This window comes from Pediculus humanus, genomic scaffold (genome assembly GCF_000006295.1).
Source record: "Pediculus humanus corporis 1103172107781 genomic scaffold, whole genome shotgun sequence".
In the NCBI taxonomy this organism is placed as follows: Eukaryota; Metazoa; Arthropoda; class Insecta; order Psocodea; family Pediculidae; genus Pediculus; species Pediculus humanus.
The window spans coordinates 249,555-264,706 of record NW_002987376.1 but is presented as its reverse complement, the minus strand read 5'-3'; the positions used below and the strand labels follow the sequence as shown (position 1 = coordinate 264,706).

General features: G+C 22.8%; 6 protein-coding genes across 6 annotated transcripts; 2 read left to right on the top strand and 4 right to left on the bottom strand.

Moving 5' to 3' along the window:
- Positions 1 to 324: 324 nt before the first annotated feature.
- Positions 325 to 1,085, bottom strand: Phum_PHUM364100 (Sorting nexin-24, putative; the record flags this gene model as incomplete). Its single annotated transcript, XM_002428082.1, has 3 exons — positions 325 to 487; positions 595 to 779; positions 939 to 1,085. The coding sequence occupies 3 exons, from the start codon at positions 1,083 to 1,085 to the stop codon at positions 325 to 327; spliced, it is 495 nt and encodes a 164-aa protein (XP_002428127.1).
- A 968-nt stretch (positions 1,086 to 2,053) lies between these two features.
- On the bottom strand, positions 2,054 to 3,444 carry Phum_PHUM364090 (uncharacterized protein; the record flags this gene model as incomplete). Its single annotated transcript, XM_002428081.1, has 5 exons — positions 2,054 to 2,398; positions 2,480 to 2,681; positions 2,760 to 2,946; positions 3,016 to 3,194; positions 3,272 to 3,444. 5 exons carry the CDS (start codon positions 3,442 to 3,444, stop codon positions 2,054 to 2,056), a joined length of 1,086 nt encoding a protein of 361 aa, XP_002428126.1.
- A 1,036-nt stretch (positions 3,445 to 4,480) lies between these two features.
- Phum_PHUM364080 (uncharacterized protein) lies at positions 4,481 to 6,909 on the bottom strand (the record flags this gene model as incomplete). Its single annotated transcript, XM_002428080.1, has 5 exons — positions 4,481 to 4,559; positions 4,713 to 4,934; positions 5,104 to 5,473; positions 6,021 to 6,180; positions 6,715 to 6,909. 5 exons carry the CDS (start codon positions 6,907 to 6,909, stop codon positions 4,481 to 4,483), a joined length of 1,026 nt encoding a protein of 341 aa, XP_002428125.1.
- Positions 6,910 to 7,924: 1,015 nt separating this feature from the next.
- Phum_PHUM364070 (uncharacterized protein) lies at positions 7,925 to 8,395 on the bottom strand (the record flags this gene model as incomplete). Its single annotated transcript, XM_002428079.1, has 2 exons — positions 7,925 to 8,181; positions 8,314 to 8,395. 2 exons carry the CDS (start codon positions 8,393 to 8,395, stop codon positions 7,925 to 7,927), a joined length of 339 nt encoding a protein of 112 aa, XP_002428124.1.
- A 172-nt stretch (positions 8,396 to 8,567) lies between these two features.
- Positions 8,568 to 9,457, top strand: Phum_PHUM364060 (mitochondrial 50S ribosomal protein L23, putative; the record flags this gene model as incomplete). Its single annotated transcript, XM_002428078.1, has 4 exons — positions 8,568 to 8,599; positions 8,879 to 9,084; positions 9,154 to 9,227; positions 9,302 to 9,457. 4 exons carry the CDS (start codon positions 8,568 to 8,570, stop codon positions 9,455 to 9,457), a joined length of 468 nt encoding a protein of 155 aa, XP_002428123.1.
- A 386-nt stretch (positions 9,458 to 9,843) lies between these two features.
- Positions 9,844 to 11,547, top strand: Phum_PHUM364050 (uncharacterized protein; the record flags this gene model as incomplete). Its single annotated transcript, XM_002428077.1, has 4 exons — positions 9,844 to 10,038; positions 10,505 to 10,664; positions 10,824 to 11,163; positions 11,343 to 11,547. 4 exons carry the CDS (start codon positions 9,844 to 9,846, stop codon positions 11,545 to 11,547), a joined length of 900 nt encoding a protein of 299 aa, XP_002428122.1.
- Positions 11,548 to 15,152: the final 3,605 nt, after the last annotated feature.

Sequence of the window (15,152 nt, the reverse complement as noted above, 5' to 3'; positions counted from 1 at the left end):
AGAGAAGGTTTTATGAATTTTTTTGCACATACATTCTTTAAGCTAAATTTAATTCTTGATTTATATTTTTAACTGATAAAAATTTTTAAATTAAGAAAATTTACCCATTAAAAATCTTTATAACAATAAACGGAATAATAGTTTTTTAAATATATATTTGATTCATTAATTAAAATGTAAAAACAGGTCAGGATTTCTAAAATGTAAATAATTTCTTATGTATTTTATATAAAAAAATATATAATTTTATGTTATGAGAAATAATTATTTAACATAATACTTAACATGGCAAATAGTATACAAAAAAAAAGACAGTAGATCATTTCACAAATTATTAACAGTGGTTTTGTATAAGCCGAGAAAAATTCCATCAACAACGATATCAGGAATATTTGAAGTTCTCACTCCTTGTGGAATTATATCCTTTTTAAATTGAAATATCGGTTGATGTTTCATATTATTCTCATCAATTTTTTCTAAATCACTACTGAAAGTAAAAATCACAAAATTAAACTTGAATCCTAATCAGAAAATACAAATAAAAAGTTTTAATTATTTCAAATATGTGTTTTTTTTTTTTTTTTATCTGATTACCTTGAATGATTGTTTTCTGGTTTATTGATACCCAAAAATGATAGAACGTGAGATCTACTTTGTTGAAATTTCAACATTGTTAATAAATATTTTTCTAATGCTTGCTTTCTTTTTTCTAAAACTCTTTGCTGAAGAGATCTTACTTTTTTCGGAGGAAAATTAGGAGTCGGATGTAATTTTCTAAGCTATAAAAAAATATATAAAATAATTATCAGCTGTAATGAAAAATGGCGTAGATAACATATTAATGGTTTGATGACTTTAAAAAAAATGACAACAAATATTACAAATTATATACAATTTTTGTTAATTTACTTAAATAAAAAAAGTAATAATTTAATTACCTCTTCGTGCAAAGCGTGAAATTGACTATATCGTTTTTCTACAACATATCTTGTGCCATTAACGTAAATTTCAATAGTGTAAAGACAAAACGGTTTCTTGCTGCCATTTTCAACAATCCGATAATTTTCTATTTTTATTTCATTCATGACATTTCATGATTTTTATTTTCAATTTTGATTTTTACAAAATTAATTTTCAATAACGTACTATTATACATTTTAATATTATCCATCGAACTAAAGAAAAATGAAAAAATCGAAAGATATATAAACATATTGACAAATTGAATTCTTTTTTTTTTTTTTTTTTTTTGTTAATATAAAGACTTGCCTTCTCAAATGAAACGACGCTCCATTATGTTTTTAATTTAGATTCGATAGCTCGAACAATTGATAACCTAATTTTAATCAAATATCGGAGGTAAATTTAAAAATCAGGTATTTAGTAAAATGTTTATTGTTGTTAAAAAAATTTTATTTTATTTAAATTTCTGAGTGATAAATAATAATAATATTTCAACTTATTTAATAAAGTTTTATAAAACCACATATATTTTTTTTTTGTGTTTAATTGGAATAACGATTTGAAAATCGATATGGATGAATAAGTTATTCAAAATGAATTTTTTTTAATTATTATTATTTTAAAAAAAAATACTTTAATGTCTTTTATTATTAAATAACTGAAAACCTTTTTATTTTATTTTATTTTTTTTTGTATTATGATTTAATGTTATTTCACTCGTAATTGTATTATTTAACAACTGTAATTGATTCGCCATTAACGTACTTGTATGCAAATAAAAAAAAAAAAAAATTACTGTAGGAAAATTGATTGTTTGGATATTTTTCATTAAATTTTTAAAAGAAAAATTATTTTAAAAAATTTAATTTTTGTTTTTTTTTTTTTTATTCAATTTATTTCCATCGATGAATATTTCCTTTTTCGCTACGAATCCTAACATAATTTTCATCTTGCGAAGCAAGTTCTTCATCTAATAACAATTCGAAATTTCCCATAACGTCTGGAGTTGGAACTTTATTCCATTTGACACTGGAAATAAATTTAAATTTATTTATTTGTTGTTTTAATTCGTTTAAAATTAAATGATAACTCACTCTGGAACTCCATCGGGAGGTAAAACGACGGATATTATGTTATCAATTAATTTATGCTTCAAAATTCTATCGTTAACCGTCGTCGATGTTAAAGATGGCGATGCATTTACTTCTATCAGCCAAGGTTTTAGTTTATTATCGATTATAATGTCGTACCCGTAACATTCGAAACAATGGCGGTCGTTCGCCATTACGGGTGCAACGGCTTTCAATGAATGTACAATCAACCATGATATAGAAGTAAAAAGACGTTCGGTCACAACTTTACCTCGAGTACTCTCTAAATACAATCTTAAATTTTGTATGCTTAATTTTCCACCGTGCATGCTATTATATTCTCCCTTAAAAAAAAAAAAAAACCGTTACAACAACTCTCAATTTTACGTTAACAAAATTATGTATTTGTATTACTCTGCCCTTACGCCATGTTTTTGAATTGATACATTTGTTAAGTGAACAAACATATTATCCAATTCTTGAATACTCGTATCGTATTTAAGAGTACAAAATCTGCAAAATCCTAATTTAAATAAATAAGCTTTTAACGGTTTGAATGATGATACTAAAACATAAAGTCGAAGATCAAATTTTTTCCCTCCTATCAGTAAAGGATTGTCTATGTACCTGAAACGTTTTTATATTAATTAGGTAAAATATAAAAAAAAAAAAAAAAGAAATAATTTGATTGTATGAAAAACTTACTTTGATATAACATAAGATTCTTTTACTAATGTGGGATTGAATGGAGTTTTACTTTCTCTAGACCATCTTTTTAATTTTGAAAGTTTATTTATTAAAAAAATTCCAGCACCTTGAGATTTTCCACACGGTTTCATTATCCAGGTACTCTGAGGATTCTTTCTGTATTCTTCAACAAACATATTATAATCTGGCACAGACAATCAAGACATGTAATTTTTATTTATTAAGATGAAGTTTAAAATTTTTTTGATTTTACCTGCAGGAAGAACAAATGTCACGGGAACAAAATCTAAATGTAAATATTTTCCAGCAGCTTCACCTTTTTCTGCCAAAGGATTTCCTTCCCTTTCTAATTCTTTTCTATATCTTTTTATATTTTTAACTAATAAATCTTTTCTAGATAGTTCGTAATGGGTTGGAAAGTGACTGATCATCCTTTAAAATTAAAACAAGTTATAAAACAAGTTTAATTATGATAAAATTGTTTTTTTAAAATAATAAAAATAAATTACTGTGAATCGTTCATGCGATATCCACTGTCAACACTGAATAAAGTTCGACACGTATGTATTCCAGACCAATAAAAATTCCAATCATCATCTGGACCAACTTGTACCCATCCTCTTTTTTCAAAATTAGCTATAAGAACGGTTTTTTCAACATCTGTACAATAATTTATTTTCATTCTCCTGATGGTTTACATTCAATATATATATATATATATATATATATGAAATTAGAAGAAAAAAATTTATATAAATTTAAATATGTTTCGAATATTAAACAAAATATTTTTAAATGACATTATTAAATTAAAAAAAAAATACAAACAATTTTAATTTTATATAAAACTTGATACTTGGTAATAAATGCTTCTTTTTTTTTTTTTTTTGTTAACTTATCACAAAAATACTTGCTTATTATATACCAAATTAACTTTTTTTTGCATCTACTTTGAATTTTTTACTTTAAAATAAATGTTGCAGTGGAATTAGTTGATTTTCTCATAATTTAAATTGTAAATAAATTAAAATATTTTTACCTTTATGACTATTAAAAAAAAAAAAAACAAACAAAAAAATCAACAAACTGCGTTACCATGACGACGAAAATTATTGATAATTTACCATAAACAAATTTGTTGTACACAAATAAAAAATAAGGAAAATACAATAAATAAATAAATTTTACAAATAATTGCATCGTAGCAAAATTCAATATAATTAAAAGATAACTACTTTAAATTTTTTTAATTTCTTTTTTAAAAAGAAATACAGAATGTTTTATTGACTGCTTAACAAAAAAATGGTAAAAAAAAAAATCCCTCGTTTTCTTTCACATATATATATATATATGTAGTTTTAAAAATAAATGATTTAAAACATATTATTAATAAAAAAAATAAAATTAAAAAAAAAATAAAAAATCTCTCAACTATAAAAACTTTTTGATGATTTTATCTGACGCATTATTACGTTTAAGGTACAGCAGTCAAAATTCATTACGATGTAAAAAAATAAAAATTTTTTTTTTAAACAAAATATTTTCTTATTTTGAATTCCATGTTTTTTGGGTAAATTCTTTTTTATGGTACCCATATTCCACAAGTATTTTTTTAATAATATACATTGCCATATCTCAGTCGAACTTTCTTTCTCATGTTCATTGGACCCAAATCTTCTCCAATTGAATATTTATTAAAATTCTTCTTCACACTGTTTTTACATTACGCTTATGAAGTTTGTGAGAACTTCATAAGAAATAGCCTTGTTGGCACATTTTTTGTAAATTTTCCTAAACCTGAAAAACAAATCCAAGAAGAATTGAAAATAAATATAGAAAACAAGCAAAATGTTGCAAAAAAAAATTAACCGAACAAAACATTTATAATACTTATTAGTGTGAAAAATAAAAATTACTTTATTTAAAATATTTATTTATTGTTTTCTGTACTCGTTAATGACTGTTGTCATTCCTTCCATTGTATGTCCTCTGTGATGTTGTTGCATTGTTATGTCATTAGCCCTATGTGCCATTGCCATACTTTCAATAACATTAGCCCTGTGAGCTACTAATCCTGTTAGAGCCATATGTTCTATAGTATCAGTCTGATGAGCTTGATGCCTAATTTGAATTTCTTCCATTCCAGTATGAGTCCCTCTGTGAATTGGTATGCTGAAATAAGTTTTACGAATCTCCTTCTAAATAGTAGTATTATTTCCTTATGGCAATTTTTTTTAAAAACATTTTTCCTTCTAATGAGTTATAAAAGCATGCTAACTTATTTATTTTTCTGTACCCATTTTTAAAAGTAACTTAATGTATAAGCAGAAGAACAACTTACGCATGCAATGTTGCACCCATGTGATCGATTGTATTATTTCTATCGTTAGAACCCATTGACATATCAGGAACTGGACCACTTTGCATTGTTTGAGTTTGAACAGGAACACTATTTTGCTTAAGTTTTTTAGTTTTTTTTGTAGGTTTTTGTTGCTTAGGACTACGCGTACGTTTTTTAACGAGTCTTCTTTGTTCCAGTTTTAATTTATTATCAACTTTTTTGAAGACGAAACCCAATTGTTTTTGTAAAATTGCTCGCAATGATTTTTCACAACCCTTGAATCCAAGGTCTGTTTTACACTCTTCTAAAAGGGCTGCCATGGTAAAATGTTTGTCTAAAAGAGATTTATACTTATTCATGTAAATATTCACTGTCAATATTGTAAAAATCCAAATTTAAAAAAAAAAAATTGGCTCCAGAAAGATAATTAAGATATTCGTAACAAGCTGTGACTTATAATATTAGAAATTGTTGGCTGAGAAAATAAAATTTATAATTTTGCACTTTACATACTCTCTAAATATATATATGGGTACTCTGCATGAATGTGTATGAGAGAAAAATGTAAAACAGAATTCAAATTAAAAGACTGCAAAAATTCATTGCAAACAATATTTAAAGAATGAGATAGTTAAAAGCAATGAGCTTTAAAAATGGCTTATTAACTAACTCATTCTTGCCTAAAGAAAAAAATATTTGATCAAAAAATTTTCAATTTGAAAATTGCTCTAAATATAGTTGTATAATCTTGATTTAATTACTTGGCCCTATAAAAAAAAAAACTTGTATAAAAAGAATTAAAATCGTAAATTTATAAAAGGCATGTATTTTTTAAGATATATATATAAAACAAATTAAATTAAAAATCAAAGAAAAAGAACAAACAATATTTTTTTAATTATTTTCGCCTTACAAACCCTGAAAATTGTAGGCATGAACTTTTCTAGCAATAGCATCTCTAGTAAAATCATCTATGTTTGTAATTGGGCTTTTTCTATTTCTAGTTCTTTTAACTGGTGCTAATGGTTCTCCATTTTCTCGTTTTCTTAATACTCTTTTAACTGAAGAATCTGAAATCTAAATAAATAAATTCATTGTAGTAATTTATACATCAAAAACAATTTAAAGTATAAGTAATGATGTAAAATAATAAATAATCAAATTATTTGCCTGAATGATTTAAAACTTCAGATGTATATAAATGCAGTAAAGTTTGAAAAAAGGCAAATCTGGCAAAAAATTTTTGCAATTTGAATTATTTTTATTTTCTGGAATTATTAAAAGTTACAAAACTGCCAATTTCTAAAATGTTTACTTGCAAAATGAAATATTCAAATAAAACTCAAAGATAATTTTATTAAAAATGAAATAAAATAATGCAAAAAATCAATTGTTTCAATTTAATTTTGATAGATTATTTAATATTTAATTAGAAAAAAAATAAATAAACTGATTTAAGTAAAGTTTTCATACATAATTTTAGTAAAAATATTAAATAAAAACTTTTTTGAAGGTTATGTCAAAATAATAATTTTAATTTAAGAAGACAGGTTTTTAAAAGTTTTTAATGCATAAAATGGCTGCCAAGCTAGCCCAAGCCTATGAACTTACCTTTAAGAGTTCACATACACGTTTAGAAAAATGATTTAATGGAATTATAGGAACGCCTGCTTCTTTTTCTTTAATACAAAAATCATAAACATCTAAAATAGCTTGTTCGAATTGACTTTGCATGGGCATACCTTGCTTATGCCGTATACCCATTTGAACAGAATTACTAGAATCCGGCTGATGTTTATCCGCCATTATTAACAAGTTAACTGACATTAAAAGTGTGTACAAGGTTAAACATTGAATCTTATATTTGATCTAGTAACAGTGACACGAATAGTTAATAATAGGCGGAACATTTCCATAAGAATAAATGAAAATTAATATATTTAGTTGGCAACACTTAAAATATAACTGTCATTCTTAAAATGATTCTTAAGTTGCCCCTAATAAACAGTTCTATGGTAAAAAAATATTTTTTCTTTCAAATTATTTAGTTTTTTTCAGTTTAATTTAACATAATATTAAAAATTTTATTTCTTTATTTTATAAAATCATTGTATTAAAAAAAAAAAATTTATTTATTTAAATTTTTTGAAATTTAACCAATTAATGAATTATTAGGAAAACCTATTAATTAAAGCATTAAGATTTGAAATTAAATAATTTTACAATAATCATTATTAAAAGATAAAATACTAAATAATGTCATTATATTTTTTAAACTTTAAGAATTATTCAGGTTTTATATAAAATTTTTAATATATGAATGAGTAATAAAGATTTTGATTATTTATTTCTTCCTGAGAGAGTATGTTTTAAAAATATTAAATGGTACAAGTACGACAAACTTTGATATTACTGTATTTTAAAAGCTAAGCTAAATATATTTCTTGTTAAATAATTTTTTTTAATGCAGATAAAATTAAATTAAAAATTATTTTTAAAACTTCTGAAAACAGTTACGAGTGATAGAATTAAAATAAACAACTTTTAATAAAAAATTATTTAAAATTTGAACAATTGTAAAATTTTGAAATAATTATTACACTTTTCACATAAATTTGCATTACAAGATATGAAAGTTTTAAAATATTTACTTATTACTCAATCATAAACAATAAAGGGTTCTTGAAAAAAAAAAACAAGTTAAAGATAAATTTGTATTTATTGATATAAACAGATCCCAACAAATTTTAATGATTATTGAGATGTTTGTAAATAGAAATCACATACAATAATTAATATATATATATATATAAACTTAACACTAAAATCCATAATCTGAATCAGAATAAGATGGAAACATTGCTTTCCCTCGATGATTAAATGTATAGAATGCAGGTAAATTTCGTAAAGTTTCCCATGATTTATTTTCTAATTCAGTAGTAGCTCTTATTTCCTTGAAATCTCCTGCTTTATATAAAATGCCATACATGGCTACAAAAAGACTTAGTATTCCTTGAAGAATTATATCTAAAGGTAAAGAATGGAATTCTTGTTGACTTATTCTTAAATAAGAACGGTCTGTAAAAAAAGTGCATTCACATTAATTTAAAATATAATAAATTTATATAAAAATAAAGAGAAAAAATTATGTTTTATTAAAATAATAAAATTTTAATAAATAAAATTATAAACAATGAGTTGTACACATACGTTGGGCCGCTGAATAAGCAGCATGAAATAAAGATAAAACCCCTACGACAAATGTACAAGTATGAAACGATAAAAATTCCATTTTTAAAAATTTAAGTTTTAGCACTTAATAGTCATATTTTACAATCTCAAAATTCAATATATTCAATAATGAAAAGATAACAAAAAAATTGCTATAATTAAATTGCAAAAATAAACCTTTAATTATTTCTTAACACTTCTAATCAAAAACTATTTGTGTCATTAATTACTCTATGCCAACGCACATTGAATACTCTATGGCAAAGTGTTAAATTTCATGGCTGTTTTAAAAATTTAAATAGATTCATCAATTACATATAGTATATTTTCCAGTACCCCGCTTTATAATTTATCGAAAATAATAATAATAATTTTAAAAGTAAAATTATCTAATTGAAATGTCCACAAGATAGTAAGTTAATAAACTTTTTTATTTAAAAAACTTGAGCTAAATTACTTTCATTTTTAAAATGTAGTGTTAATAATAATATTTGTAATATTTATATAATTATTTTATTATTCTAAAAAATAAAAATATTTTTAGTTATCCATTGTATCGTCAAGGAAATCCACAATTAAGAATTTTTTTACCAAACTTTTGGATGAAGTTAATAAGATCTGAAGAACCATTACCTCCTTATCAAGTATTATTTCAAACTTCAATTCAAATGACTCAATATGATATAAAAAACTATTTAGAAAAAATTTACAAAATACCTGTAGTAGAAGTTAAAACTACTATTAAAATGGGTAAATAAAGTAATTTCTATTTATTTATTTAATTATAATCTTTTCTTATAAAAATTTTTTTTAATTCAGGAGAAATTAAAAAATGTTTTGGTCGTCAACATCTTATTAAAGATGATGATTATAAAGAAGCATTAGTGACTATGGTATGTGTTACATTTATTTAAGTATTATGCTTAATTTAAAAAATTTTTCTAAAATAATTTTTTTTTTTTTTCAGCCTACAGATTTTAAATTTGAATACCCAGATTTTACAGGGGACAAATCAGCTAAGGAAGAAATGAAGTCTTATAAAAATTTTAAAGAACAACATAAAGTATCTAAATCAAATGAAAAAATTGACAAATCTGGTGTTCCAACATGGTTTCATTACTGAATATCTGAAGAGTTTTTTATGAGAAAAAATATAAATTATGTTTTTCGACAAAGAACTTTGTTTAGAATTACTGTGTATAAAATCTTAATGAATTTTTATTTTTAAGTATATTTAGAAATTTTATAAATACTTAAACTGTAATTGTAAATGTAACTGTATTTATTTTTAATAAATTGTTAATCAAAATTATCAGTTTTATTTATTTTTGAAAGACAATTCAAAAAACCAAAAAGTATCCTGTAAGAATTAGAACTTTGTTAAATTTGTTATATGAGTTTATACTTCACATTTAATTTCTCTATGGTTTTTAAAGCTCGACAGGTTGCGTTCAGAAATCCGAAAAATATTTTTATTGTTTCAGAGTGAAATTGAGTTAGTACACAAAAATGGAAGACAAACATCAGCCTGATTCGAGTAATTCAGTTCAAATGGGCATAAAACATAAGCAAGGTATGCCCATGCAAAGTCAGTTTGAACAAGCCATTTTAGATGTCTATGATTTTTGTATGAAAGAAAAAGAAGCAGGTGTTCCTATAATACCGTTGAATCACTTTGCTAAAAGAGTTACTGAAATGTTAAAGGTAGGTTATTGCCGATTACCCTTGCTCAATTCCTTAACTTCGGCCATCTTATATGTATCTGTTGGAGAATCCTGTCTTCTTAAAAATCCTGAACTTATTGTTGTTGTTAATTTAAGAGAATTATACATAAATAAAAACAATCATTTCGAAATATATACGATATTATGAATTTTTAAAAATTTTGTTAATTTAAATTACAGTGAATTTGGATAAATAGTAAAGTGGATATTAATTTTTTTTTCTATTTTTTTTTTTTTAATCGTAATAATAAAATTTTTAAAATAATAATAATAAATTTTAACGTAAAAATTTTTTGCCTCGTAAAAAAGTGTATTCCGTGTAGAAAAAATTTTCCAATTGAGTTTTTATAAGTAATTTAATTTTTTTTTTAACCTTCACTAAGCTTTTTTTAAAGCTTGATATATATTAAGTAGTTCAGAACTAAATTAAAATTTGATTTTTATAGATATCTGATTCTTCAGTTAAAAGAGTTTTAAAAAAAAGAGAAAATGGTATTCCATTAGCACCACTAAAAAGAAAGAGAAATAGGAAAAGTCCTATTACAGATGTAGATGATTATACAAAAGATGCTATCGCTCGTAAAGTTCATGCATATAGTTTTCAAGGTAATACTAACATCTCAAAATTCTACAATATAAATTTTTAATAAAATATTATTAAATTTTGAAATTCAAAAGATATATATATATATATATTATTGTTATTTTTATGTTTTAAATACAGTTAGAACTATTTTAATTTCCCCCCCCCCCATCTTTTTACAGAGAAACAATTTACAATGGGTGCATTTCTAGAAGAATGCAAAGCTGATTTAGGATTTAAGGGGTGTGAAAAATCATTAAGAAGAATTTTGGAAAAACAACTTGGGTTTGAATTTAAAAAAGTCGACAATAAATTGAAAATTGAGCAAAAAAAAGTTAAGAAAGGTAAAGTCAAAGGGGAGAAAACTGTGAAAGTTTTGAGAAAGACAAAAACGAAAAATTCACCAGTCTCAGTTTCTATACAAACGCAAACTGTTAGCCAACCACCTCAGACTATACCAATTTTAGACATTACAATGGGACATAGAGGAAACACAATGGAAGATATGTCTACAGTGCATAGGTAATATACACTTTTTATTTAAACAAATCTTTTCAATTTAAGAAATTATTATCATAAAGTTAATAGTTGTGGTATTTTCCTCAAATATTTAAACCACAAAAAAAAGTTTTCTTACTTCTTTTTAAACTTATTGTTAATATAATTAAATTAAATTTTTATTATAGTATACCTGTTCATAGAATTCATCACATGGAAGACACTTCTATTCAACATCGTAATCATCCAGGAGATACAATTGAACACATGGCTATGGCCGGATTGGTCGCTCATCGAACCAATGTTATAGAAAATATGGCAATAGCTCACAGAGCCAATGAAATGGTTATTCAGCAACATCAGCGCGTTGGCGACATGACTGTAATTAATGATTACAGGTCGAAATAAGACTATTACTACATATGCATATAATGATCATTATCCATATATACATATATTTATATCATTTTATTTTATTTTTATTTTTAAAATAAGAGGTAACTTTCCATTATAAATAATAATAATAATAATAATGAATGAAAATTTTGAAAATAGTTTTAATAATAGCTTTTTAAGTTGATTAAGTTGAATAAGTGGTTTTACTCGATCAACGAAAAGTTTTTTGATAAAAATGTGAAAATGAATTTATCCTACTGTCGGCAATAAATATTTCAAAAAGGTGTAGGGAGAAGACAAATTGAATTTTTATCGTTTATGGCCAGCATTATTTATAATTATGATAAAACATGATGATGATAATCATAAATAGTTTTATTTATGAATGGAACATTGATGATACTCAAGTATGATAGCGTATCTATTTCCAGTAATTTTTTTTGTATCGATTAATATTTATTTTCTTTTTTTTTTTTTTTTTTTTTTTTCTAAATACAAACTTATCTGTAAATTTAAGGATAATGAACTTGAATCATTTTTATTTAAAAAAAAAAAATCATTAAGTTCAATAAGATTATTAATTAAAATAATTTGTACCGTATTAATTGTAATTTTTTTTTTTTTTTTTTTTAATGAAATGATTTTACAGATAAATAATTATATATTTTATATAATACCTGATATTAATTTTTTTTTTTTTGCCAAAATATTTTAGAAATATATGATAGGAGATGATTTTTTATTAAATATGTTTAAATTATTCATAAATTTATGAATTAAACAAAGATGAATGAATAATAAAAAAAGAAAAATTGTAAGAGAAAATGATTTAAGTACATACAAGACTTTTATAAAATGTAATTAATATTTTGATATTTTAACAGAATATATAAAATTTCAAAAAATATCGTTAATGTAAAATAATAATACGTTAAGGATTTAAAAAAAAAAAAATTTTTAATAAAAAAATATTTTTATTTACTAAATTATTTTTTATGTTTATTTTTTTTTAATTTTTTAAAGTTAAAAAAAATGATTATACCTTTGAAACAAGTTCATTATGTTTACCAAAAAATTTCAAGTAAAAAATCTAAAGAAAATATTGGATTAAATGAATTTATTATTTTTCCCTAAGTAAAATTAAAAATTTTTTTTTTTTTAATCGAATTAGAAAAGTACAAACTGATTTTTTTTTTTTTCCCTCCAAAATATTTGTCATGAACGAGAACAATTGTAATTTTTAATAATAAATTTATGTATTGACTAAACATTGTCAATTACATCCATCAATTATTATTATTATTATTATTATAATTAAAACTTTTTGAAAACTTCTTTTATTTAATTTTTTATCTTTTTTTTTTTTCTTAATCTTTTGCCATATTTTATTAATCGAACTTCATAGATCAACATTAAAAAAATTTATTTTAATCTACCAAAAGTGCAAATTAATTTAAATAATTGTAAATTTTATATCCTGTGACAGGTGGCACATTATATTATATTATAGTATAGTATATTTTAATCTATTTAGATAATTTGGAAGCTTCAATAAAATTTAAAACAAGCAGTATTATAAATTTTTGTTAGCGGTTTTTATAACTAAAAAAAAAGATGAGTGCCAAAACTTAAAAAATTTAGAAATATAATAAACAAAAAGAGGATTATATAGTTTCACTTTAAACAAGTTAGAATATTGGTAATAATTATAAATATTTGGTTTTTTCAAAAGGTAGTAAATTTTAAAAGGCCATCTTCACTATAAATTTTGAATAAAATGAGAATTCAAAAAAACAATAATTTAATATTTTTATCTTTCCGATTAAGAGTTTAAATAAAGGTGGTGGGTATATAATTACATGTAAGTTGATTTTCCCTTTCAATACTCCCCCCCCCCCCATTCAAGTAAACTTTTACAACTATATGTGTGTTATCCCATTTTCAAAAAATTTTAATGTAAAAAATAATCTTTCATTGCTAAAGTGCCAACAACTTAAATGTCGGACACCAACGACAAAAATTTTATTAAGTGAAACTAATTTAGAAATTCAAAATAATATAAAAATTTTATAATCTCATCATTTACTTAAATAAAATAATCCATTATTTGGGTAATTAAGAATTAAAAAGTGATTGATTGCTTGTTTTCAAAATTGCAAAAGAGGAAAATTTTTAAAAATTGCAAATTTATTGTATTATTATTCATAAAGTAAATGAATGAGGAATATTTCATTAGGGTCAAAAACTTTTCAAAAAATTAAATAAATGATCATATTTTTATAATGATAATAATAATAATAATAAAATTGAATAAAGTAAATAAATAATAATATTAATACATACTAACGTCACATTTGAATACATCTTAAACTACTACACTATTTTCTTTTTTTTTTTGTCTTCTTCCAAAAGTTCTTCCAATTCAATATCCACCATTTCTTCAAAATCCGCCATTGGCTGATAATACAAATAAACGCAATGACTTCCAAGAAGTGAGGTTATGTACGATGCAACGAGAAATTTCAAACTCCTTCCAACATTCGACATTTTATTTATTATAATTTTCTAATTCTTTTAATATTTCAAATTTTTGTAATGCTTTTTCTCGTGATTTTTTTCGTTTATACGTTTCATCTATACAAAATAATAAAATTTTTTTTAAAAATATATATTTTGAATTTGAGTTTTTTCTTATTATGACTTACAAAAGTTAATGCCATTCGGCCTCCAATTGATCATAGCAAACTCTATAGCTACTCCTAAGAAAAAAAAAGCAGGTAAAAATCGATAGGGTCCAAATTTACTTTCTCCAGGCCATTTATTTAAAATTATTTTTATTTTTGAAAACATTTTTTCATAACATTTTTCTTTCTTTGAGGAAAAAGAAATTAAATATATTTCACGTGGTTTTAGAAAGTTATCTTTTAATGTCGTTGAAATTTTTCACGCGCAAAATTTTTTATGATTCACAATTTTTAAACCATATTTGACTAATTTTTCAATTATAAATGATTTTAGATCCTTCATAAATTATTTTTAATTTTAATAAATAAATTTGTCGACAATAAAAAATCCCTTCATCCAATATTATTCAAAAATTACTAAAAAAAAAGAGAAAAATAAAACTAAGGAATAATACTTTATTTAAAGTATTATTTAAATTTAAAAATTGAAAAGTTATTCATATAAAACAAGTTTTGAAAAACTTTTAAATAAAATTTATTAATTAATAACGCAAAAAGAATACAATTTAATTTTAATAAAAGACAAAAATATTAATAATAATTTTATCTTGTACTTTTAAATTTCAAAAACTATAGCCTAGTCTTTAACATTAAATTAACAGAAAAACTGAACATTTCAAAAAATTAAACATTTAAGAGGAATTTATTTCAAATGTGACAAACAAAATATTTAAAATTTTAAAAAGCTTTTGAAAAATTTTATTAAAACCAGTAAAAAACAATAATTATTATTATCGAGCCAAACAGGGAACAATAAATTATTTTAAAATGATTTAAAAAAAAAAAATTTAGGTAACATGTTAATAATATAAGTTTATTTTATTTTAATACTGTTCAGTTTTATTTACAGCAAAAACAAACTTTTGTCTTTTT